The sequence below is a fragment of the Capricornis sumatraensis genome, chromosome 5, assembly GCF_032405125.1.
Source record: "Capricornis sumatraensis isolate serow.1 chromosome 5, serow.2, whole genome shotgun sequence".
NCBI lineage: Eukaryota > Metazoa > Chordata > Mammalia > Artiodactyla > Bovidae > Capricornis > Capricornis sumatraensis.
The window spans coordinates 13,027,979-13,055,240 of NC_091073.1; the positions used below are offsets into that span (position 1 = coordinate 13,027,979).

At 38.3% G+C, this 27,262-nt stretch overlaps 1 protein-coding gene across 1 annotated transcript in view; it reads left to right on the plus strand.

Annotated features, from left to right (window-relative positions):
• The window catches only part of CDK14 (cyclin dependent kinase 14), a 666,485-nt gene that overhangs the window by 295,664 nt on the left and 343,559 nt on the right, over window positions 1-27,262 (plus strand). The window contains exon 7 of the mRNA XM_068972760.1: window positions 16,438-16,500. Within this exon, the coding sequence (XP_068828861.1) occupies window positions 16,438-16,500 (63 nt within the window). The remainder of the gene's footprint in view (window positions 1-16,437; window positions 16,501-27,262) is intronic.

Sequence of the window (27,262 nt, forward strand, 5' to 3'; positions counted from 1 at the left end):
CCATTCTTCAGTTTAAATATGAACAAATGTTTGAGCTTGTCACTGTGTCAACCACTATGTAATTAGGAATTTTTTCACATCGCCGATTGTGAAGCATATAAATCTTTGCTACTTATCAATTATCAGAGTTTATCGCATGTGACAAGGCTAGTGGGAGTAAAGATATTTGAATTAACTGTTACTAGATTCCCTGGCGGCTCAGATAGTAAAGAATCTGCCTGCAGTGCAGGAGACCTGGGTTTGATCCCTGGGTTGGGAAGATCCCCTGGAGTAGGAAATGGCAACCCGCTCCAGTATTCTTGCCTGGAGAATTTCATGGACAGAGAAGCCTGGAGGGCCACAGTCCCTGGGGTCAAAAAGAGTTGGACATGACTGATTGACTAACACTTTCACTTTCAGATTATTATCCCATCAGTAAAATTTTAGGCACGCAATCAGTGTCTAGAGCATGAATATGCCTTTATTAGGATGTCTTGTCTCGATGAAAAATAGTTATTATTATTACTTGGTCCATTAGTCATTTTGCTTGTTTTTTTTTGTTTTTGTTTTTGTTTTTGTTTTAATTATAGCTTGTTCTGATGATTGTAGGAAGATGATAGCCTGTATAAACACACACTCATACATTTGAGAGCATTTTAAAAGTTAATAACCTTTTTACAATGCAAGTTGTATGTATAAGGAATGAACAATGGTGAAGGCTCCTGATTTTAAAACATAATTAAGAATGTATAGGTTGCTCATTTTGAAGGTTCATTATGCTTTTGATAGGTGAATATTATGAGAATCTTCCTTTTGAGAATATGAACTTTAGTGCTCTAAGTTAACTTCCAGCTTCAAGTGAGTCATTTACTCCTTTTTCCCTGGCAGATACCAGTTCAGCTATAAAATCCCTGACAGATGCTCATGGCTCATTTTGATTTCATAATTCAGAAGCTGAAAAACTAATTTGTCATGGCAGCTAAGTAAAGAATTTTCCGTCTTCTGGGTCTTTCCTGTTTTCTTGAATATGTGCTCTTTGTTTTAAAGCCTTGGATCTCAGTTATTAGTTTTCATTTTGGCCATCCTCAGGGACATTTGAAAGACTGAACTGGTCTCTTTTCTCCTCTTTCTCTTTCTCTTCCCTTTCTATTTGGATTAGAAGCAACAGGGAAGATGATATGTTGAGTATTTTAGCCAGGATTTTAGGAAATGTGTTGAAGAACAGTGCCTAATTCTAGCAACAAGATAGAAAATTAGCAATGCTGAGGAGAAAGGGTATGGGGAGGGGTGATCAATAACAATATTTATTAGAAATCAAGAAGACAAGAAAGGATTAGTTTTTTTGCTTGGTTTTCTTTAAGTCAGATTTCACCAGCATAAAAATACAGTGAACGGAGTGGTGTCTTGTAAAGGGTGAGCAGGGCAACAGGATTGTTCCTGCCTGTCGTTCTGACATCAGTGTGAGATGTATAAGCAGCTCCCCTTCCTGAGCGCAGCGGCTTGTTCCTCGTTGTACGTAGTATGTCTCATAGTACAGTTACAGTAGGAACTCTATAAATCATTGCCAAATTGTTATACTCTTTTTTCCCATAAAATAGGTGCATCAGATGTGATTGTGTGTGTGTGTGTGTGTGTGCGCGCGCGTGTGTGTGTAACATAAATGTAGTCATTTTTCAAGGATTTCATTAAACACCCTTATAGAGTATGACAGACACAGAGATATGGGCTCCATATCCTCTTTAAAGGGGAGCGCGCTGACTAATACAGCAAGCATAGCTATATGTCACCAGAATGCATCCCTCAGCAGCAGCTCGGGATCTGACCAGCGAGGAGGGGCGTGTCTTGAATGAGGTCGCGCCTTCCCCCAGGCATCCTGTGTCTGGTGACTGTGTGAAGTGGGGGTGGGTAGGCCTGGCCTTTCCTGCCTGACACAGGGCAAATTCTGGTACTCGGTTGGCCAAGGCTTTATTGCATCACACTTTCACAACCTTTGTCCAACCCTGGTTCCTGTACATTCCTTTCACCTAATGAACATATATATATATTTTTTAATCTAACAAGGGTGCTCTAGCCCTGAAGTCCACCTGGAGAGCCAAACCTATGACCTGGTATAAAGATGGATTTTATTCTATATTTTTAACTTTTCATTTTATGTTGGAGTATATCAAATTAACAATGCTGTGATAGTTTCCGGTGAGCAGGGAAGGGACTCAGCCATGCATAGACATGTGTCCATTCTGCACCAAACTCCCCTCCCATCCAGCCTGACACATAACATGGAACAGGATTCCCTGTCCTGTACAGTGGATAAAGATTAATTTTAAAATTTAATAAGAATTTATTATCTTTTAGGGGAATTCCTGTTTAAAGGTGGGGTTCGGATTTACATATCCAAGAATATCAGGACATCTACCAGAAAAATCTAAAGATTTTTCAGAGTTTAGAGGGGAAATAAATAACCTGGGATAGCAGGAATTTCTGGAAAAGTTGACTTTGGATGAGAAATAATTGAGTTCATAAAATTGTACAATCCTTTTGAAATTATTAAATCCTTGACAAAAGTTTCTTTTAAAATTCAGTGCAAATATATGTGTATATATTTATTATTCTTACTATGGTGGTGGGTTAGTCACTCAGTTGTGTCTGATTCTTGCGACCCCATGGACTGTAGCCTGCCAGACCCCTCTGTCCATGGGATTCTCCAGGCAAGAATACTGTAGTGGGTTGTCATTTCCTTCTTCAGGGGATCTTCCCAACCCAGGGATCAAACCCAGGTCTCCTGCACTGCAGGCAGATTCTTTACCGACTGAGCTATAGGGAAGCCCTATTCTTACTATATTCTTACTATAGTAGCAGTTAAAATGAATATAATTTGCTTAATGTAGATAATTATTATTTTCTAGTATTTGGATTCTAGCTCCTGCAGGAAGATTATACCTCTTTTCTCCATTAAACCAGGGTGTGACCTTGTGACTTGCTTTGATCAAGTCACAATAAATTGTGAGCAAGAGTTATTTGTTGTCACAGTATAACTTAGCCTATCCTGACTGGCATATTCCAGATTACTTAGTATCCAGCCACCCAAGAGAAAGCTAATACTAATGTGTTTTTTAAAAAGATTTCTTTTATGATTCATACTCACATACATGTTGCATGTGTATATGTGTATATACATATATGTACACTATAATTTATAGTACATATACTATTTTTTAATCTCTTTAAAGGCTTACAGAAGTTAATGCTACTGTTGTTCCAGATAACTAAATATGGTTATGTACCAAAGTTTGTCCACATTTTAAAATTCATACACCTTTTGTGTTAATATAAAATTCCCATGCTTTTCTTTGATACCATTTTAAATTTTGGATAAATTTGAAATTCTTAATAAAACATATTTAAATAGTGATTTTAAAAATATTTTATTAAGCACTTGATTCTGGTTTTTGACAAAACTAGATGTTTTATCAGTGAGGGCGCTAAATCAGCACACCTAGACAAGTTTTTGTGTGATAGCGTCAATGGTCAAGCACAGATGTGCTCACCTTCTATGTCAAGAGTGGTTTCTGCTGTTTTTCTTGATAGAAATGGTTGTAACCATGTTTATATATTGATTATAGTAATTACATGCTAGGCCTACTAATTTATTTTAAGGTAAATATGGGAATTTTTGCCTCAGATTCTCTACTGTGATTTTCTAAAAATTTTTTCTAATTGATTTAAAATTTAAGCACTAGTAGCTTCTATTAAATTTTGCTAAGATTGACTTAAAAAATAAATTTACTTATTTTTAATTGGAGGATAATTGCTTTACAATATTGTGTTGGTTTTGGCCATATATCGACATAAATCAGCCGTAGGTATATATATGTCCCCTGTCCCCTCCCTCTTGACCCTCCCTCCCGTCTCCCACCCCCTCCCACTCCCTCCCACCCCTCTAGGTTTCCATAGAGCACAGGTTTGAGCTCCCTCTGTCACACATCAAATACTCACTGCTGCTGCTGCTGCTGCTAAGTCGCTTCAGTCGTGTCCAACTCTGTGCGACCCCATAGATGGCAGCCCATCAGGCTTCCCCGTCCCTGGGATTCTCCAGGCAAGCACGCTGGAGTGGGTTGCCATTTCCTTCTCCAATGCATGAGAGTGAAAAGCGAAAGTGAAGTCTCTCAGTCGTGCCTGACTCTTAGCGACCCCATGGACTGCAGCCTACCAGGCTCCTCCGTCCATGGGATTTTCCGGGCAAGAGTACTGGAGTGGGTCGCCATTGCCTTCTCTGCACTGGCAATCTATTAAGACTGACTTCAAGTGGTGTTTTCAACCACAGCATCAGGAAAGCAATACCTGAATTCATCCTAGACAGACTTGGTGAGATTTTATTCTTTCTCTTGAAATTTTTTTTCAGTAATCTTTTTATGGCAAATTGCACTAAGTCAAGAAAAGATATTTTTAGCTCTGATTCACTGAATATATAACTAGATTTTGGCATTAAAGTTTAAAACATATCATGAGGAGCAATAATGTTGGCCTTTGCTTCTTGAAGTTTCAGAATTCATATTCAAAATATCAACTATATCTGCCAAATATGTCAAGCTCTTGGGAAAGTTATTATCTTGGCAAGTTTGCAAGTGTCTAATGATGGAGGGGAAAAAAAGCAGTTCTTTTTCTAGGGTATCTTTAAGTTCATACTCATGCATGGCAAGGAACTAAATATATTTCCTTTGTACATGGATTAAGCAAAAAGCAAGTAGAGAAAGAAAAGAAAAACAGTGATGCTTTGATCTTTGGTAATTGTTTTTTAAATATCAGGTAAGTCAGCAACTTGATTTTGGTGGTGGAACCTAAAAAAAAGATACTTGGGAATTTCTGCTTCATTTTAACATTTGGTAAAAGGCAGAATACAAGAATTCCTTTTTTTTTTTTTTTTTTACCCCCTCCGTGATCTGAGATCTTTTTATTCTTTGGTGTTAAAAGAGCTACTTCAAACAAAACTTTTATAATTTTTTGTGGCCCCTTAATGTTCTACTTCACTACTCTTCAATTTTTCATGCTTCAGAGCATCAAAACCTGTAAGTAAAAGCTTGCATTAAAAAAAAAAAATGTTGTTATGATTCTTTTACTCATAGAGTTTGAGGAAATCTAAATTACTTTTGCCACTTTATGTACCATATTATAATAATTTAAATTAATGGAAAACAATAGATCTTACCTGAGTGTATTTGTAATGTATTTATGCTTCAGGTGTGCTACAGGAATAGCAGTATGGCATCTCTTTCATCATGTATGACAAACATACATTTCATATATGTCACTTTGTCTTGCTTTTGCTGAAAGCTTTATCATTCTACATTCTTTATATTGCCACTAGCCACAGATTTAACTGAAACTAGAAATGAATTTTATGTTTGTAGTACAAATTTATTTTTCAAACTATTTTGTCAGTTCAAGAGATTTCGATCTGTCCCATTTTGGAGTCTGTAGCACACAACTCCTGCTCCATCAATAATCAGATGTCCATAACCATCTTTAGAAACTTTAAGGTATTTTGCATTGTAAAATCTTAATAATGTTGCTTCTATTACATCCCTCTGTATTTCCTTGGGAGGAAAAATGCCTAAAATTGCCACTAGTTGTTCACGTGATATGAACACTGCTATAAATGTTTCATTTAAGGTATGGGAGAGAGTATTATTGATTTATCATTCTTGTTTTCCTTGTAGTCATCGGTAAGCTCTTAAAGAGTGAATACTGTTTATCTGTTTTGATCCATTTACAACGTTTTACCCATTTTGAGTTTGAAAGTATATTTTGAATATCAGTTGGTAAGCCAAACCCAAGACAGGATGACAGAGTTAAATAGTTATAATTGTTTAATATTTTCCTAGTGTGTTCCAGAACTGTTGTTTTTGATATTAAAAATAACATACACTGTTGTAAATCAACTATATCCAATAAAATTTTAAAAAGTAACATGTACTGAAAGTTCATTGCAGTATAATTCATAGAATTGTTTGAAACACACATCTGGTATGACCTATCCTTATGTGGGTGTTACTCTTACCCATTGGGCTTCACTTGTGGGTCAGTGGCAGAGAATCCGTCTGCCAATGCAGGAGACATGAGTTCGATCCCTGAGTCAGGAAGATCCCCTAGAGGAGGAAATGGCAACCCACTCCAGTACTCTTGCCTGGGTGTTCCCATGGACAGAGGAGCCCGGTGGGCTGCCGACCATGGTGTCGCAGAAGAGTAGGACATGAGCCGCTAAGAAACAGCTTTCTGTTTTGTAGCCAGAAAACGTTATTCCAAGACAGCCACCATTGATTCCTCCGCCCCATCTCCCTCTCTTTCTCTCTCTTCTCTTCCGTTCTAGCTCTCTGTCTCTAATCTTTTCTGTCCTGTTGCTTTTACCCTATAATTTCAGAATCTCTCTTTATTTCCAGCAGGGCAGCTCCAGAGGGTGTTTTCAGAGTTAATATTATTCCTGAGAACTGTTCCAGTTCCTTTTTCTTTTTTTCTGTCTCATAGTTTGACTCCAGAAAATTTTTCATGGCCTACTTTGTTAACCTTTTTTTTCCTCTTCAAATATTTGAGGGTTTTGGATGATCAGAGCATTCCATTCTTCATACCCATTGGCTTTTTTCCCCTTTAAACTTGGCTTCAAAATAGCATGAAAATCTTTTTAAAGTGGCTGTTTGACTCTGTTAAAATTTATTAAATGGTTTAGGCTTGTGAATGGTGTGCCAGAGGGCATATAAACCAAACAGAGTGGTCCTTTCCTTCACTCTTTGAAGAGAGCAGGTTTTATACAGTCTTGTAATGCAGCAAAAGCATTTAGTTCTGTAGAACCCCAGTGTTTTTCTTCTAGAAGATTTCGTCCAATTTTTTGAAACATCCCAAATCTATACTTTGAATTTATTTAAAAAAGGATTATCATTTGTACCTCTTAAAGATGTTATGCAGTGATGTGGACATAAATATATGTTTGTTTTATGAATTAGCCCCTATAATATTGAAACTACTTCAGACATTTGAACTATTGGAAAATAAATGTCTGCATTCTTTTTATCGGAGAAAAATGACTCCCAGCAGTCATACTCCCTGGGTAAAGATATATGGCCTTTCTACCCATAATGTCATTGCCAGAAGCCAAATAGTACGTTTTTTGTTTTAATGGAAAAGATCTTTCAGTTTGCCGGTTTTACATGGTTAGAAATGCTTCCTGCTCCAGTCTCTAGCCCCAGGCTGCTCATGTATTTTGAATTCAGAAATGACAGCTGAAACCAATTAGGCAGAATTAGGGGATCTCTAAGTCACATATAGGTTATGTCCAAAAAGGAGAATAATACATTATATGATTAAAAAAAGAAGCAACTAATTTAATTAGGGCTAAGCTGAGGCAGTGTGATTACTATAGGAGATTTTTATATAGTATTTTTTTGTATTTTAAAAAATTTCTTTGTTTAATTGGAGGATAATTACTTTGAATACTGTGATGGTTTTTGCCATACATCAGCATCCCCCCATCCTGCACCAACCTCCCACCTCCCTCCCCATCCCACCCATTTAGGTTGTCACAATGGAATGACTATGGAGGATTTTTATATAGTATTAACTACGGTGTGTGTTAGCTACCCTTGCCCTCTTTAGGAAATAGGTTTACTGGTAGAATTTCAAACATTTTCTAAGTGGCATAAATACGGCTGAAAATAAAATAACCCAGAAACAGCCTTTGGAATATGTAAAGTAAGTCTTTGCAGTAACAGTGGAGTATTTGAGAGTATTCCATTTAAGAACGTATTTTACGTATGATGGGATAGATCAGAAGACCTTATTTTTCTCTTATTGTCATATCATGTCCTGTGATGCAACTTGAGACACAGTAATTAGAATTTCTATTAGTACTTCAGAGGGAGGAGATAGTACTTTTGTAGTTGTTCATGAGGGTCTTCTTTTTGTCATTAATGATAAGCGATTTCAGTTCATTTGCAGAATACCTAAATAACATATAATGGAATACTTACAAACTTTTATTTTTTAACCACTGTTTTAAAAATGGACCTTTTGGTATATAGTGGATACAGACCTTCTCTATAAGGCACCTTGAATGGCTATGATTTTGTTTAAATGGAGAGTTGATTAATATTCCTTTTCATTTTTTCTCACTAATGAATAGTGCTCACATGTTTGAACCCCCATTAAAATATTATTTATTATAATTTGGGACTAAATAGATGAATACTACAAAGCTGAATGGGGGAAAATGCAATTTCAAAGTCAATTTAAACCTGTGGACTTCATATATGAGCAGTTAAAAACTAACTGCTCAGTAATTTGATGTATTAATTCTCACAGCAATGTAGGCTGATTAAAACAGAGATTATAGCCAGAGGAACATGGCATTGATTGCTGTAGAAGGAAGGAGGGCTCAACTTCTAGAAGTTTTCTTCAGTTGCCTCTAGCAGCAGCCATTCCCCAGAGAATTGCTTGACTTTAATGAGCTACAGGTGAAATATTGATAAATTAAAAATAAAACGATAGTGAGGTCTCCCAAATGTGCTCCTGTCTGAGAGGTGTGGTTCTAGTTGAAATGCGTGTGGTGTATCCCAGACGGTAGGAAAGGCGACACTGGCCCAGAGAAGGTAAGGATCACGAGTAAGCCTCGCCTTGGATACGTGAACAGTCAGCATGGTTGCCATTCATTTTGGGACCCTATGTGGTACCACTGAAGAGTGGAAGGAATTGCTCTTGAATGCTCTTGTGCTTTAGATATTTGTAAATTTCTTAATATGCTCTCTCACCAATCAGAGTAATATTCAAAGTTTTCTTTTTTTAACAGTGGATCACTTTCCCATTATAAGGAAGAGATTAGGGTGTAATCTCTGGGATGAGGAGTGAGGAGCTCCTTAAACAATAAGGATCAGTCTGGAAAAGGAGGGCTTGATATTTTGGTGGGCTCTATACCACTGTGCCTCGGCTCTATGTTTCCAAGGGGTACATGTTATCAACTAGTTCTTAACATATCTCATGTGTTTGCTTTTTTAATGTATTTATTTGGTTGTGCTGAGTCTTAGTTTTGGCATGCAGGATTTTACTTGTGGCATGTGGGATCTAGTTCCCCGACCAGAGATCAAACCCAGGTTCCCTGCGTTGGAAGCACAGAGTCTCAGACACTGGACCGCCAGGGAAGTTACCCCCACCCCCATCTTTTTCTTTTTTTTAAATTCAGGTTGGCACTTAATGTTTCATTTTTTTTAAACGAGTATTCATTGATTTCCAAATAAAAGTATAGCTGAGGTGTGATGCTTATTTTTAAAATTAATTTATTTTTAATTGGACGATAATTACTTTACAATATTGTGTTGGTTTCTCCCATATATCAGCATGAATTTGCCATACACTAACATGAATGAACTGTGGTATTTAAATGTAAAATAAGCCTGTTCCTCAAGAAGAAAGAAATTCAGAATTAGTTTTATTATCTCTGGAATCTTTCTAGTATTCCTACTATTGTGAGGCAGTTTTTTTTTTAATGCTATAAAATTACATGAATCCTGAATATACTGACTTCTGTCTTGCTGTCAAGATGGAAAACTAACATGAAAAGAAGTCAAGAATATGGAGGGTGTGTGTAGGAGAAAATGAGAATTTCTGTTGGTTATCCCCATGGAAAGACTTACTTATTTTTAGCTTAGATGCTAAAAATAGGACTGTGCTACTTTCAATATCACATGTTTGGCAGTGCTTCTGAAAAACATCAAAAATTAGCTGACAGATATTGTCGACACCATGCTTAACATGAGAGGGTGGGGGGAAAGTGTATGTGTTGGGGAAGGTGCTCTGTTTAGATTCCTGCTTAATGAGAAAAGGTCTGTCTGAAATTCATTGCTGATATTAAAGCATAATTTCTCTGAGGGACTTGGCATCTCTTGAATAAGAAGTTTGATCTTTTCAAGGAACAATAATTGGAAAACCTCATTTCATTGATAATACATTGATTACAAAGAAACATAAACCCATACTAACAACTTCCCTGGTAGCTCAGATGGTAAAGAATCTGCCTGCAATGCAGGAGACATGGGTTTGTTCCCTGGGTCAAAAAGATCCCCTGGAGAAGGAAATGGCAACCCATCCCAGTATTCTTGCCTGGAGAATCCCATGGACAGAGGGGCCTGGTGGACTACTGTGCCTGGGATCACAGAGTTGGACACGACTGAGTAAACTAACATTTTCACTTTCAAACACATACTAAATGATGAAGCCTACTGAATAATTGACTTATACTTGTTTCTGCCCTGGTCAGCTTTCACGTCCAAAAGTTTGTCTGACTCTGGGGTCTTCTGAGAGTCTTTTTACCAGTGGTGTTCAGTGAAGGCATATTACTTCTTTTCCCTCACCCAAAGTCAGTTTTAAAAGGAGTAAGGAATGGAGAATTCCAGAAAAACATTTACTTCTGCTTCATTGATTACGCTAAAGTCTTTGACTGTGTGGATCACAACAAACTGTGGAAAATTATTAAATAGGTGGGAATACCATACCACCTAACCTGCCTCCTGCAAAATCTGTATTCAGGTCAAGAAGCAACAGTTAGAATTGGATATGGAACAACAGACTGGTTCAAAATTGGGGAAATAGTACATCAAAGCTATATATTGTTACCCTGCTTATTTAAATATGCAGAGTCCATCATGCGAAATGCTGGGCTGAATGAAGCACAAGCTGGAATCAAGACTGCTGGGAGCAATATCAATAACCTCAGATATGCAGATGACACCACCCTTACAGCAGAAAGTGAAGAAGAACTAAAGAGCCTCTTGATGAAAGTGAAAGAGGAGAGTGAAAAAGTTGGCTTAAAGCTCAACATTCAGAAAACTAAGATCATGGCATCCAGTCCCATCACTTCATGGCAAATAGATGGGGAAACGATGGAAACAGTGACAGACTTTATTTTCTTGGACTCCAAAATCACTGCAGATGGTGACTGCAGCCATGAAATTAAAAGACATTTGCTCCTTGGAAGAAAAACTATGACCAACCTAGACAGCATATTTAAAAACAGAGACAATCACTTTGCCAACCAAGGTCTGTCTAGTCAAAGCTATGGTTTTTCTGGTAGTCATGTATGGATGTGACAGATAGACCATGAAAGAGGCTGAACACCAAAGAATTGATGCTTTTGAACTGTGGTGTTGGAGAAGACTCTTGAGAGTCCCTTGGACTGCCAGGAGATCCAACCAGTCCATTCTAAAGGAAATCAATCCTGAATGTTCATTGGAAGGACTGCTGCTGAAGCTGAAGCTCCAGTAGTTTGGCCACCTGATGCAAAGAGCTGACTCACTAGAAAAGCCCCTGATGCTGGGAAAGATTGAACAGGAGGAGAAGGGGATGACAGAAGATGAGATGGTTGGATGGTATCACCCACTCGATGGACCTGAGTTTGAGCAAGGTCCAGGAGTTGGTGATGGACAGGATGCCTGGCGTGCTGCAGTCCATGGGGTCACAAAGAGTCGCACACGACTGACTGACTGAACAGCCACAACAAGCAATGGAGAGTGGAAATCAAGAAAAGGGGAATGTCATAGTCCAGCTGGTTTCGCATCTTTTTCTTTGACTGGATTTTTTTTTTTTTCCAGGTAATCTTTTGAAGGGATGTTCTGCACTCAGGCCTGTTTAAAACTGTCATCATGTTATAATTTATCTTTGCAGTCTCCTTTCATGTCTTTCTCTTCAAGCTTCATAGGTGTGTTCTGTTGGTCATGTAGTTCTCAGGTCTACATATGACTGAAATTAACTGAGACTCTGCTGTGTGCAAGTGCTTATGAGGAAAAAGTCTTTTCTCCAGTATTTTATGCTCTTTCTATATGCTGCTGTTTTACAAAGGAATATCTGTCTTCTGCCTTCTAAATTGATCCTGCCACAGTGTAATGAAGTCAACATGGAGAAACCCAAACTGTAAATGTGGTTCTTTTACAGAAAACGTTTATGTTCAGCGGATTATGGTTTCAGATATGTTCTTCAAATTCCTTCCCCTTGAAATACTCCTGCACCTTTGTAAATCCTATAATAAATGCTGCGTACATGCGTGCCAAGTCGCGTCCATCATATCCGATTCTTTTGTAAGCCCCATGGACTGCAGCCCACCAGGCTCCTCTGTCCATGGGGTTCTCCAGGCACGAATACTGGAGTGTGTTGCCATTTCCTCTTCCAGGGATCTTCTCCACCCAGGGATCAAAACTGCATGTCTTTTATCTCTTGGCATTTATGTCTCCTGCATTTGCCACTAGCATCACACAGGAACCTTAAATAAATGCTACTTGATGGGTAATCAACAATAAGGAAAGAGGAACCTGATTTTGAAAGAAATGTGTGCGAGTGTGGGGATTGCACCTTCCAGCTTCTTTCTGCTCTCACTCTTCTGCTTGGTATACAAATCCAGCCACACTTTATAGCTTCATTTAAAACCACCCGCTCTAGAGGGAAGGCTGACGAAGTATTCTTAGGCATTCAGGTATAAACCTGTCAGACACAAGTACTTCTAAAAGCATTGCCCAGAAGAACAGCAGCTGTTGCAGAGTGAATAAGAAGGAGGTGCAGGAAGATGAAGTGAAGAATAACGTGGAACAGGCCAGAAGAGATGCTAGCCACGAGCCAAGATAGAGATCGGAGGGGGAAGAGTGACTGGGTTTGGTCTATAGTTACCAGGCACCTAGTCTAAAGATACTCCTTTTATTTTTAGAGCAAGAAATGGCCAGAGATCAAGCCAGATGGATTGAGATTATGCGTGTCTCATCAGTGGATAGTGATCTGTTCGTCATGTGCCATAGGGGCCTTCTGTTCAGAACTCGTATGTGTAGGATGGCTTTAAAAAGCGTAATAACAGAGAATTACCTTCCAGCGTGACTGTTAAGGTTACTTCTATTATTCCTGGACCAGGAAAAGTCACAAGGGTCACATAATCCAGTGAGTTGAACGAAGGAGAGAAGTTAAAATGAAGAGATGTAATGAAATTTGTAATTTAGGCACATCTAATGTAGTTCCAGGCATAGTATTGTATATTAAAAAAAGAGGGGGGAGGAGAAAGTTTTTAAGTAAAGTAAAACGGAAGTTTGCCAGGATACAAAATAAGACCTTATACCACCTTTTGTCTTTTCCTCCATTTGAGGTTCTCTAGATTTTTGCCCCTAATCACCCAGAGCAATCTGAGATGAATGATGTATTTGCTAGAAGTAGTCTCAGAGGTTGTGTACGGAGAGCTGTGGAGTATGAATGAGAATGTCTGGACGTACGGACAGGAAGAACGCATATAATAAGAATGAAATGTTATGCCTAAGAGTTCCAGTTCTCAAACGGTATTTGGCATTTCATTTTGAATTGCAGTCCTCCAAAATATCCCTTCGTAGTCTAAACACACTACAGAAAATCTTCATCACCATCATTATCCTCATCATCACCTGTAGCATCTACCCCATGCTGGGCATAATGGATATTTTCATACTAATTTTCACAATATCCATATGCAGTAGGTGTGCTAGGATTATCCCTATAACACAGATGAAGACGCTGATACCCAGAGGTTATATAACCACCTAAGGCTACATAGCTAGTGACAGCCGTGTGTGTGTGCATACATACATGTTCATGCCGTACAACTGAGGGAATACAAATTTAAAATTTTTAAAGGTTTGGGAAAAATCTTTTTGAAATTTCCCAAGATCTCATTTCTGGAGAAGCCTCCTTGTTATTCATGTTGCAGTATCATGGGGCATGCATATACACACAGAAGGATATAAAGTATACATGAGACTCAGGAACTTTTTCCCCCGTTCCTGATATATTTCCATCCTCATAGTTAAGTGGGGATTTTGTTTGGTTGGCTGGTTTCAAACAAAATGCTTGAGTACTTTATTCTTTGAAAAAAGTTACAGTATTTTCACAGGTATATAGAAATCCACAGAACGTTTGAGTTCTCTGAAAGCAGAGACTCTGTTATTTATTTATGCACAATTTGCATTTAATGCATATACGTCAAGTAGAAAGTAGAATAGAAGCTTTGACCCTAACATCATTTCACTTCTTTAAGGATATGTAGCCTAAGTTTATTGGGCATAAAATTAAACATGCTTTTTAGCTGTTACTCATATCCTTTATATAACCTCCTTTTTACTTTTTAATTTTTTTGTCAATTTCATTGGTTGATTTTTTTTTTAAAAGAAGTAACCTTCAAAATTTTGTGAAAATTTGAGCTTCTTCTTTTATTTTGATCAGTATTTGCTTTATAGTGATATACCATGTTGCTAGGTGAATAAATGTTTAATCTGTTTTCTTTGAATTCTATTATGTTTAACATTTACATTGATAAGTTGCTCTTTGCTTTTTATTGGTACTTGCCAGTATAAATACCATAAAATATAAATGACATCAATATATAATATATAATATGATGTGTTATCCCTTTACTTTCAGGTTTTCTGTTATTTTTTGTTATTTATTATATTTAGCCTTTATCTTGGAAAGAGTGTGAGTTTGATTTTGTTTTGTAAACTGAAAATTTACATTTTTTAAAGAGATTTTAACATATGTTTATTAATTATTGTTATGATTGGATCTACTTTCTGTTTACCAGTTTATTATGTGTGAGACAACAAGCACATTATAGTTGTATATCGTGTAGTATATTAAAACATACTTTTTCATGGACCATTTTCATGTTCTCTTACAGCATTGTTAATCGGCTATGCCCTAGTACAAAATAAAAAATTTTTAAAGTATATAGTTTCTGTCCTCAGTGTGTGGAAAAGAGAAAGGCAATACGGTCTTAGAATATATCCAAGAGCATCTCTTCTATCCCATGTTCTTTCCCTTTGTTCTTCCATGGCTGACCTTTTTCACTCTCTACTCAGATCTTATTTGAAAGTATCACTTACTGTGGCCTGTCTTGAGCAGACATTAAGGGCCTCCCTCTATGTCCTCAAACACTGCCCAGTAGTATTCCTAATGTACAACTTACTGTAGTGTCATTACACATGTCCTGGTTTTTTCCCACCTACATCTGTTTCCTTGAATTCTGTGTCCTTACTGATTAGCGTCGCTAAACTCCAGAGCTTTCTTTGGGCACCTGATGTGAAGAGCCGACTCATTGGAAAAGACCCTGACTCTGGGAAGGATCGAAGGCAAAAGGAGAAGAGGGCAGCAGAGGATGACATGGTTAGGTAGCATCACTAACTCAACGGGCATGGGTTTGAGGAAACTCCAGGAGATAGTAAAGGACAGGGAAGCCTGGCATGCTGTAGTCCATGGGGTAGTAAAGAGTGGAGCACAATTTAACGACTGAACAACAGCAATCAAATGACTAGTGTAGCGCCTGGAAGATAATGAGCTGAGAAATACATGGTGAACAGTGAATGAATGCTAAATTCTGCTCTGTATTCTCAGCAGTTACCAGCTGGCATGCAAGAAAAACTCAGTAAAGGAATCTGAACTGTTGTCATCATGGCTACAACCATGTACAGGCTTATGAATGTGTCAGAAGCTTATAATTCCTCAACAATTGAAACCTGATAATGGGGCATAAATAATCGTGGTCACTGGTTTTTACAGAGTGATTAAATCATAAAATTGTTACCGCCAATAAATAAGATTAGGAAAATTTGTACAGCAACTCTACATGTTTCTTTAGAAGTTTTATGTAGCTCATGATATAAACAGAAAAAGCATTAAAAAGAAAATATACAATTGTGTGCAAATTCAACTTGGGATATTTGGAAAAATTACAGTATAAGTTGCTATCTAGGGATATTTCTTTTTAAAATAAATCTGGATGTATTTGTCTTAATTTATAACTTTGGAAGTATTTGCATTGATTTAGAAAGTAAATCATTATAAAGTTTTATAAAATAAATATTTTTTTCAAAGATATTCGAGTGCTGAGAATCTGAAAATTATCTTTCAATGAATATAGCTATGAGAAATGTAAATACATCCAATGATTAATTTTATTAGAATGATCTGTTTGTAATATTTACATGTCATACAAAATAAATAACCATCACCTTCATTTCCACTTGAAAAATGCAGGTAATTGAAATTGTATTTGGATTGGTTAACTGTATGTGTGTGTGCTTTTAGTTGAAGTTAAGGTGTATATAGTTTAGGTAAGGTTTCTTCTTATTCCGCTTAAGAGATACATATTCAATGTGAGAATTAGGCATTTAACAAATTAGCAAATTGTGGACATAAATTCTTTCTAATGCACAGAGATGTTTAACATAAGATAGAATCTGGCGTAATGATTCAACTGTGGTTAAAATGGAGGGTGGAGGAACGTGCAGTGGCATACACTAGAAAATCCACCCACTTGTCTTATATTTGCTTGGTTCAGAAAGTAGTGATGACTTTGAAATAGAAAAATATTGATTCATTGTTTTATAGCCAAAGGGATGTTAATACGTTTTCCTTTTTTTCTTCTAGCATACTGATTTATGTCAGTACATGGACAAGCACCCTGGGGGGCTGCATCCAGATAATGTGAAGGTACGAAAAGATCTTTTAAGTCAAGGCTTAGCATTCTTCATGTGCATTTTTTGAACCAAAGTCTAATGCCTCTCCTATAATTTTTTTTTAATTATGTAAAGAGAAGTGATTGTGAAGTGAACCACAGTCATTGCTTTGACAATGAAAGCCGTGCTTTGGCATTAAATATTTTCACTGGAGCATTATTATTTATACTGTGCCCTATTTTTCCTTCATGGAGGACCATTTGCCAGTAATGAGAGAGATCTACTGGAATCCTGCCAAAACTATGTTTTCAGTAGAGAGGAATCTCCAGTCGCTGTAGCTTAGAGCTCCATACTGAAGTACCAGTTGGTTTCAAGATAATGTATTATTATGATCCACAATAGTGTTACGATGAGTTCATGGTGCATATTTTTTCATTTGTTTGTATGAACAGATAAAAATGATTTTTCCTTCAGTTTTCTTTTATTTCTTTCACCAGATATTGGATTACTAAGTGTAAAAAGAATTAAGCTTTTCTAAGTTTTGACCTAGCAACCATTTTGGAAACATTTCCCCATATTTCAAACTTAAAAGAGAGAGTCTTTTCTTGGCATATGTTAGGGAGTTAGAAGATACTAAAGGTTATCGGTAGGCTTAATGATGTGCTTCCATTTTAGTTTTGAAATGGCTACATTTCAGGATCCCGAGAACCCATTCAGTGATATAAATGCATTTGGAGTATCATTATCTGTCTCCTTTTCATCCCATTCACTATCTGCACCTTTCTTGCAGTGTGGCATGGTTTTCCTGTTGTACTTTCGCCTTTGCTAGAGGTGGATTTCACATATAGCGTTACATGTGTTCATTTCTTTTTTGCTTTATAAAAATACAATTTTATTGTCTGTAGTTTCTTATTTTTTCGATATCTAGTTAATGGGTTTTCTTTATTCATTAGAATTAGTGATGTCAGTCATAGTGAATTTAATTGAGACATTTGTCCCCATGGTGGTAAATGACAAAAGGATTTTTTCTCTACATTCCCTAGGACTGAGTAAGCAGTCATTAAAACGTGTGCCATTCTGATGAGTAAAAATGAAATGGTTTCACATTGGCATTTTCTTGACTGCTAGCGACATTGGGCATCTTTTCATGTTTCTTGACCATTTGTAATTCTGCCGTTGCGATTGGCCCGTTCTTATATATTGTTCAATTTTCTATTGCATTGTTCTCTTCTTAATAAATTGAAGGCTATTTTTAATATTTGTAACATTAATGATGGGGCTTTTTAAGGTGATCACTTTTCTACATTTTTAAAATGTGGGAAACTGTAGGAACTCTGCAAGACATTCTTTTTAAAATAAATACTAGAATCAGTTATGGTACTTGAAGTATTTGTTGACTTTTTTCATATACATCCTTTTTCATTGTTGTGACTTTTTGTTTTATTAAATTTTTATTTAGATTCAGTTTTTTGACTATTCGCTTTTCTTAAACATCTGTATCCATTGACATAGATTTTTAGTGGTTGCATTGGGCAGGAAATTTTAACAGGCTAAGAGATTTTTAAATAAATCTTGGTTAATACTAATTAATAGTATTATTAATTACAATACTAATGTTTAATGACCACAATTTTTTTTTAACATCAAAACATCTCAAGTCGTCTCATTACTACATTTAATGTTCTCTTTTTAGGGTTGATTGGGTTCAAAATCAACAGTATGGTACCTCCTTACTCTTGTTTTCCACTTCAGCCCAGGTAATCTGCAGAGAGCCCAGCTAGTGGAAGCCCAGGACCTATTAGAATCAGTGGAAATCAGAGGCTACTCTGAGCTAACTTTGACCTCCCAACTTTAAATTCAGTGACAGGATTGAGATTAAAGAGCTGACTCCGCCTTTGCAAAGAACAAAGACATCACTGGATTTCCAGTATCCTGGTTTGGTCTTCTCACCAATACTTCGTTGCTGTTATTTAGTCACTTAGCCATGTCTGACTCTTTGTGACCTCCTGGACCACAGCACGCCAGGCTTTCCTGTCCTTCACTATCTCCTGGAGTTTGCTCAGACTCATGTCCACTGAGTCAATGATGCCATCCAACCATCTCATCCTCTATTGCCCCCTTTTCTTGCCCTCAATCTTTCCCAGCATCTTTCAGGGTCTTTTCCAGTAGTCAGCTCTTCGCGTCAGGTGGCCAAAGTACTGGAGCTTCTGCTTCAGCGTTAGTCCTTCCAATGAATATTCAGGACTGATTTCCTTTAGGATGGACTGTTTTGATTTCCTTGCAGTCCAAGGGACTCTCAAGAGTCTTCTCCAACACCACCGTTCAAAAGCATCAGTTCTTTGGCTCAACCTTCTTTATGGTCCAGCTCTCACATCTATACAAGACTACTGCAAAAACTATAGCTTTGACTAATGGACCTTTGTTGGCAAAATGATATCTCTGCTTTTGAATACGCTGTCTAGTTTTGTTATAGCTTTCCTTCCAAGGAGCAAGCGTCTTTTAATTTTATGGCTCATTAGTTATGGGTAAGAATTGGTGGAAAACTTTATCTGTGAAGCAAAGGAAGAGAGCTCTTCCCATAGAGCATTGCTGTTTTCATCTCAGGCTGGCATCACTGGTGATTTCTGTAGCCTTTGTAGTAAGTTCTGCTTTTTCCATTACATTTTATTTTTCCTTAATTTCTTGATAGTCATGGAGAGATTGAGCTTCTAGGTTACTGATTTTCAGTTACTAGGCTGCACTGCTTGAAATTGTGTTTCAATAACTCTTACCCATCTTGCAAGCTTTTCTTTCACCCCATGATCAGTCATCATATGCTTAGTATATGTATATATACATCATTCAAATATTTAGTATGTATATCTTTCCAAATATGAGAGGCAGCAATAGGTATTGATATATAAGTATCCCTTTCCCCATAGCTATTGAGGTCTTGGCTTCTTTGAGGATTTGCCAAAATGTTCTTGATTGTCCCAGTTCTTGGAATACTTAAGGGTGCAAGAAATTTTGGTTGGCATTGACGAGGTCTTCAAACTGGGCTCCATAGCACAGTCATCTGTGAAATTAAAAGAATATACATATATGTATATGTGTGTATGTATATATATGTATACATGGGCCTCCCTGGTGACTCAGCGGTAAAGAGTCTGCCTGCCAGTGCGGATTCGATCCCTGAGTTGGGACGATTCCCTGGTGTAGGAAATGGCAACCTCCTCTAGTATTTTTGCCTGGAGAATCCCGTGGACAGGGAAGCCCGGCAGACTACAGTCCATGGGGTCATAAAGACCTGGACATGACTGAGCAACTGAGCACACACACGCACACACATATATATACACATATATAGTCTCTTTTCTTTTCCCAGAATCAAAATTTTAAAAGCACCCTAAGTAGGAAATGGGCTTCCCTTGTGGCTTAGCTGGTAAAGAATCTGCCTGCAATAGGGGAGACCTGTGGGTCGGGAAGATCCCCTGGAGAAGGGAAAGGCTCCGCACTCCAGTATTCTGGCCTGGAGAATTCAGTGGACCATATAGAGTCCACGAGCCACTTTCTCTTAAGTAGGAGATGGTGGGCATTTGCTCAGGCCAGGGCTAAGAGGCCTGGCTGCCTCCCACAACCCCCAGCCTCAGCCTGCTTTCCTTGTGGCCTGTAGCCTGGAGAGCTGGTGGTGATGAGGGCCTGCTGCTCTCTCCCAGCTCCACAGCCTGCCTGCCTCAACAGCTGTCGCTCTGCCAGCTAGGTGGTTGGTGGGATGTCCGAGAGTACAGCAGGGGCTGGGCAGGTAGGAGGGGATATGGGTGCTTCATGAAACAGGTCTCAGACCCAGGCCTGAAGACTGAAAGCGTCTATTATGGGGCATGGGGTCAGTCCAAGAGAACAGAGGTAAAGAAGGCCCCCCTTGACAAATAAGTAACTCAGAGGAAGCAAGGTTGGTTTGTTTTGATTAGACAGAGAAAGAAGCATCAAAAAATTATCAATAATAATATCTAAGAGGCAAAAGAGAATCGTACTCCTATGAAGCACAATGCTACATTACTTTCGTTGCGGTTCAATCACTGAATCATGTCTGGCTCTTCGCAGCCCCATGGACTGCAGCACACTGCAGCACTCCCTGTCCTTCACTATCTCCCTTTATTTTAAACAGGATAAATCAGTGACCATGAGGTAGCTTTGGAAATTAAAAATATGATGACAGAAATTAAAAACAACAACAATAATTTTTAAATGGGAAATAGGATTACTTAGGATGCAATTTACCTCACTGCTGTAGGTAAACTTTGAAATTTGCTTTTGTATTTTATATTCCCCTTCAGGTTTCTATTTTCACTATTTAAGTTAAGCAAAGTCTGCTTTCTTCCACTTTTCTTCTTTGTACTTTCTAAAATAAAGTGAAGCAATTACTAATATAATAAAATAAAAAACAACAGTCGTGAAAATGGATGGAAGAAAAAGTGGGAGAATTCTACCAACTTATGCTTATGTACAAAGTAGAGCATAAAATAGAAATCTGAAACATGAGACAAGAATTATTAAAAAAAATTTAGAATCCAGTTCAGGAGATGGGCCATCTGAATAATTGGAGAAAATAGGATGTAGTTATTAAAATAATAAACTTTGAAATATGCTTCTTCTAGATGTGAAGGATGTGCACTTCAAGATTAAACAGATCTTTTAAATGCCCAGAACATTTAATGAAAATAGGAGAACAGTAATATTTATTATGGCAGAATTTCTGAACATGATTTCAAAGACAGATCCTACCAAAAGGAAGCAGATTTACTGCTAAGAATCAAGAATTACAGTGGTGTCGTCACCATTTAGGGGGGTTTTCCTGGTGGCTCAGTTGGTGAAGAATCTGCTTGCAATGCAGGAGCCCACCTGCAATGCAGTAGTTCAGGTTCAATCCCTGGGTCAAGAAGATCCCCTGGAGAAAGCAGTGGCAACCCACTCCAGTATTCTTGCCTGGAAAATCCCAGGGACAGAGGAACCTCGAGGGCTATAGTTTATGGGATCGCAAAGAGTTGGACATGACTTAGGAACTCAACCACCACCACCACCGCCACCTTCGCCATTTAGACTTCAGCAGCGGCCCTAGAAGGGAGACGGAAGGGGGACAATGACTTGAGAATTCTGATGTAAAATTGTCCAATCTAGTATAATATGCAAACTATCAATGAAGTGTGAAAGCAGAATAATTATTTTCAGATGTTCAAGGAGTTGAAAGTTGTGCATACCTTGCATCCTTTCTCAGAAAACTACTTGAAGATATACTCTCCCCGCTGTAACTCAGGGAATAAACCAAGGCAGAATAGAAAAGGAAACCTGGCAATAGAGGCTACCTCAAAAGAGGGACGGAGATCCTTGAGATGATGAAAAGAATCCCAGGATAACAGTGGTGCATCAGCCTGGAAGAGTAACCCGTCAGTCCAGTTGCACAGGTCAGAAGACTCCAGGCGAGATTTCTAAGATGAAATTGTCAGATAGAATATCAAATGTGTTTGAGCAGACTTACAAGTTGGAAGGGGCTTCCCTGGCACCTCAGTAGTAAAGAATTAGCCAGTGCAGGAGCCACAGGAGATGCATATTTGATCCCTGGGTTGGGAAGATCCCCTGGAGGAGGAAATGGCAGCCCACTCCAGTATTCTTGCCTGGAGAATCCCATGCACAGAGGAGTCTGGCGGACTCCAGTCCATGGGGTCGCAAAGAGTCGGACACAGATTAGTGACTGAGCACGCACGCACAAGATTGAAGAAGAATTTGGTGTCGCATTAGTGATAACCCCAAAGAAAACTCAACAACGGCAAACCAACCAACCAACAAAAGATCTAGATTGTTACACCAGGAAAAACAAATTATTGTGCAGGAGAGAAAAGTATTCATATGAAACGTAGTGGCTCAGCTGCAAATAACATTTCCATGGTTATAATACAATATTATAATCAATATGTAATATTGTAATATGCAGTCAATATTACATGTCGATGTATTACATAGTTAAAAAACGTCAAAAACCTCTTTAGGATTCTGCTATAACCAGCCTCATTCCAGGATTAGCATCCTAAAACAGTCTTCCATTTCACCTGCCACATTTGATATAAAATAAAGATCAAAATCATTTTGTCAGAGCATTTTGATTCTTTGTCCAATGTTCTTTTCCTTACAATGCATGATTCATTTATTAAATTACTGCACTTAGCTTTTTTATTTGTGACGTTATATGCACTCAGTCACATAGGTTTGTCATCCTTTTCATAGTGAAGATAATAGTTCTACCTTCTCTGAGGGTATGGGAAGTTGAAAAAAATAGAATGCATCTTGTTAATGCTTGTGTTTTGGCATCTGAATTGCAGTGCCTGGAAGCAGACAGCCCTTATTACCACGTTGGTTTCCATGGGAGGCCACTCCGCTAATTATGCACTGGCATTTCTTCACAGTCTGTCTGCGTAGAGACAGTGCCCTCCTCCAGGGTTTCATGTAGGATCTGCACTGCAGGTGAAATTATTCTCAAAGAAGTCTGACTATGGCATAGTGGCAGAGGTCCCACGGGTATTTCTGTGTGATGGATTAATGTATTTTTTTTCATATGGTGATATTTATTGTCACTTAAAATTTCTGAATGCAAAACGAAGAACCTAAGAATAATATTTACTAAGTTAACAGCTGTTCATATTTCTGTGCTGGGTGCTGCAGCTGAGCTAAAGTTAGATCTTTTAATGGTTCTCTAAAAAGGTAGGGTGTGAAAACCAGGTGAGATAAGCAATCTTCTTTAAAAGAGCATGTTCTTGCAATAACTCTGAAGCTCTGCATTTGGTTAAATACTTCATGGATTATTAAAGGGTTGGATGTGATAAATAGAAGATATTGATTATGGTGAACAGAAGGAAAACATACTGGTCAAATCTCCTTGCTTCTAAATTTGACCGTTTTGACTTTGGCTTTCATCACTATGTGGCATGATGATATGGAGAAATATTTGAAAGATGTCTCTTGGATTATAAAAATGTGCATATCTCTGTTTAGATTTCATATAACTTGTTTATTGTAAAAAGCTGGGATACCACGCGTCTAAGAATTCAGGCGATTTTTCTTTATCGTAAATCGGGTCAGCTTGCAGGCATTACAAAGGTGATGTGTCACTGGAGAATGAGGGGGCAGAAAGGAACAAATGAACGAGTACATAGCTAGTGATTTCATAATAAGCCACAGAGTAGTCTGTGGTGATTTTGTACTAAATCCCTGCAGAACAGCTGTTAAAAGTTTTATCTTCTGTGCTATATATTTCTTGTAAGCATTGGAATAAGCACATCAGAAAAAGATTGTTTCAGTGTTAACTAAATTTCTATAGTCACTCTGCTACTTTAATTGTCTACAAACTGAGTCTGTTTGCAATATGGTTCTGAAATAAATATTCACTATTAACTAATGGTCTGTATTGTAGCATAATATCAATTTTAGACAAATGGGTAATTTTAGCAGTTAATTACTTAGAGGGCAATTTAAAACCAGAATGGAAAGCCTGAGGACACTGGCCTTGTTATAAATATTTATGATGATTAAAGGCATAACAACCAATTGTTAGAATATGATAATTGGTTTGTAAGAATTTGGGGGGAGGGTAGTTCATTTTTCTCCCCTTTACAAACCATTCACTGTGAATTTATTGGGTGTTGACTATCATAGTTGAGTTGAAGACAGAACTTGAAGTTCCTCGCTCTGTAATCCTCAGTGATTTACAGATTGATTGGTTTTCTAAAAAGCAACCATAACAGTCTAAATCTCTTTCATTCAGGTTTCATGTGTTCTTTAAAAAATGGTAAGCATGAGAGGCTGAAAATTGAGATTCATCTTTAAAAAAGAGATTAATTGATGCTGTCTCCAGCTCATATCCAGAAATGTAGATGCTTACATCTTATCACCATGACAACCCTGGATCTTCCTGTATTTTTATGTAATTACCTTCATTTCCATGTTATCGTAATGACTTTTCTAGATGACTTTTTTCTAAAAACACATTTGTCTTTTTTTATTGTTGTTGCAGAACTGTAATCAAAGATATCCAAAGTAATTCTGAATTCTCTGCCTTATTCTCTGAAGCATCTGAAATTCTTTTGACGTAAAGCTGTTTTATTTTGTATCTAAATATCTATATTAATCAGAAAGACTTGAGGATTATTATGGTTGAAAAATTGCTATTTTTCTTTCATAGTCCAGAGAACAGGCAGGTGTATAACAGTCAGAATAATACTGTGCCAAATTAAGATTGTCTTATACAGATGGCACAGTGAATGGGTTACTAAATGAGAATTTCTAATGTTGAGATAGGAAATCAGATAACACCTGATTTTCTCCATATTTTGCATTAGAACTTTCATTTAGCTGGTAATGATTTCCTACTATGCCTTATAGTGAATATTATAAAGCCTTTCCTTTTGCTGTATTTTGGAAAATATGGTTATTTCATGAAGTCATCCCAGTGTTTTAAAAATTTGACACCTAGTCTCAGCACCTGTCCAGTTTTCTTTGGAACCTTTTCATCCTATTTTTATTATAACAAAATAATTTTCCATATCTAGAAAGTGAAAGATTAACAATGACAGAGTGAAATCCGTGTGTCAATTCATGCTGTGTCGGATGTTCAGAGGTAGTCTGAATAGTGAATTTCTGGCCAAGATGTGGGGCCTGCATTTGGTTGTTGGGAACATGTCTTTTGTATCCTTGGTATCATCTGCTGATCTGCTTATAACAATTTGAATCAGACAAAGAAATCAAGGCAGCTAATTAAACAGCCCACTCATTCCTAGAGGTGCTTTAAAAGCCAGGTTGAAAAGGAATTACCCCAAAGATTGATGAAATTCACATAGTCATTAGAATAATGTCATGTGATATTTTAATTGTCAGATAGAATTACCCAGCTTAGGGGGCAGATATCCAGGGGGAATAGGAAAAATACCCTCTTGGATTTTAAGCTTCAAGCCGTTCACCTTGCCCCTCTCCTGTTTAAGATGGATCTTGCCCTTGACCCCTTTGTTGGCATATTTTCCTAGACAAACAAGAGAACGCAGGAGGAAAATTAGCTGAGTGGTAGTGTATGTACACACTCCTGGGGATTTTCCTGATTGTTTTAGACAGGTTCTGCCTTCATGTGACTAGCTGGTACATTTCATAGATATTTTCTCATTAATACAGAAATTCTGTCACTTGTGACCTTTCTAAAGAGGATGCAGAGAAGCTTGTTTATCATACCTATCAAACTCAGTTTTTACTGCATGCCACTTGAAACATATTTTTCTCTATTGCACGGCTTGCAGATGTGATCTTTCTCTAAGACTCTTACACTCAAGATTCACCAGCTCCATCAGTTTTTCAGTCTGCATCTCTCTCTTTTTTTTTTTAAGTTACATTGGCCTTACCAAACGACATTGAGACAATTCATGCTGATAGTGTCTGAGATGTTACTTTAGGCAGTAAAACCATTTTGTTGTTGTTCAGTCGCTCAGTTGTGTCCCACTCTTTGTGACCCCATGCACTGCAGCACACCAAGCTTCCCTGTCCTTCCCCATCTCCCGGAGCTTGCTCAGACTCACGTCCATTGAGTCAGTGATGCCATCCACGCATCTCATCCTCTGTCGCCCCCTTCTGCTCTCAATCTTTCTCAGCATCAGGGTCTTTTCCAGTGAGTCGACTCTGCACCAGGTGACCACAGTACTGGAGCTTCCGCTTCAGCATCAGTTTTTCCAGTGAATGTTCCGGGTTGATTTCCTTTCAGATTGACTGGTTTGATCTCCTGGCAATCCAAGGGACTCTCAAGAGTCTTCTAAATTCCATTTTTTTCTTCTCTTTGTGTATAAAAAGAATGGCTCTGAAGCTGGGGAAGCAGTGCATGCATTCACAAGTGAAGTTGAGTAAAAATTTGTATTTCATTCTATTTCTTTTTCGTTTCAAAAAGTACATATCAGTAAGGTCAATGTATACTCAACATTATTGTGTTATTTGAATTCCTTGAAACAACTGTTTTAGTTTTTCTCTTGGAAAATTATGTTGGGTAACTAATAAGCCAGTAGCTTCAATCTGATTATCTTGTTTCTACTCAGGTAGGGAATATTCCTAATACTAAGTTTAGGCTACTGAGCAACTTCTTCTTTTTTTTTTTTTTTAATAATTTGTATTTATTTGTTTTCTTTTTGGCTGTGCTGGGTCTTTGCTGTGCGTGGGCTTTTCTCTAGTTGTGGTGAGCAGGGGCTACAGTCTGGTTTCAGCGTGCAGGCTTCTCACTGTGGCGGCTCCTCCTGTTGTGGAGCCCAGGCTCTAGGGCTCCCAGGCTCTAGGGCACAGAGGCTCTAAGGCATGCAGGCTCTAGGGCACAGAGGCTCTGGGGCACAGAGGCTCTAGGGCATGCAGGCTCTAGGGCACAGAGGCTCTGGGGCACAGAGGCTCTGGGGCACAGAGGCTCTAGGGCACAGAGGCTCTAGGGCATGCAGGCTCTAGGGCACGGAGGCTCTAGGGCACAGAGGCTCTAAGGCATGCAGGCTCTAGGGCACAGAGGCTCTAGGGCACAGAGGCTCCAAGGCATGCAGGCTCTAGGGCACAGAGGCTCTGGGGCACAGAGGCTCTAGGGCACAGAGGCTCTAAGGCATGCAGGCTCTAGGGCACAGAGGCTCTAGGGCACAGAGGCTCTAAGGCATGCAGGCTCTAGGGCACAGAGGCTCTAGGGCACAGAGGCTCTAGGGCACAGAGGCTCTGGGGCACAGAGGCTCTAGGGCATGCAGGCTCTAGGGCACAGAGGCTCTGGGGCACAG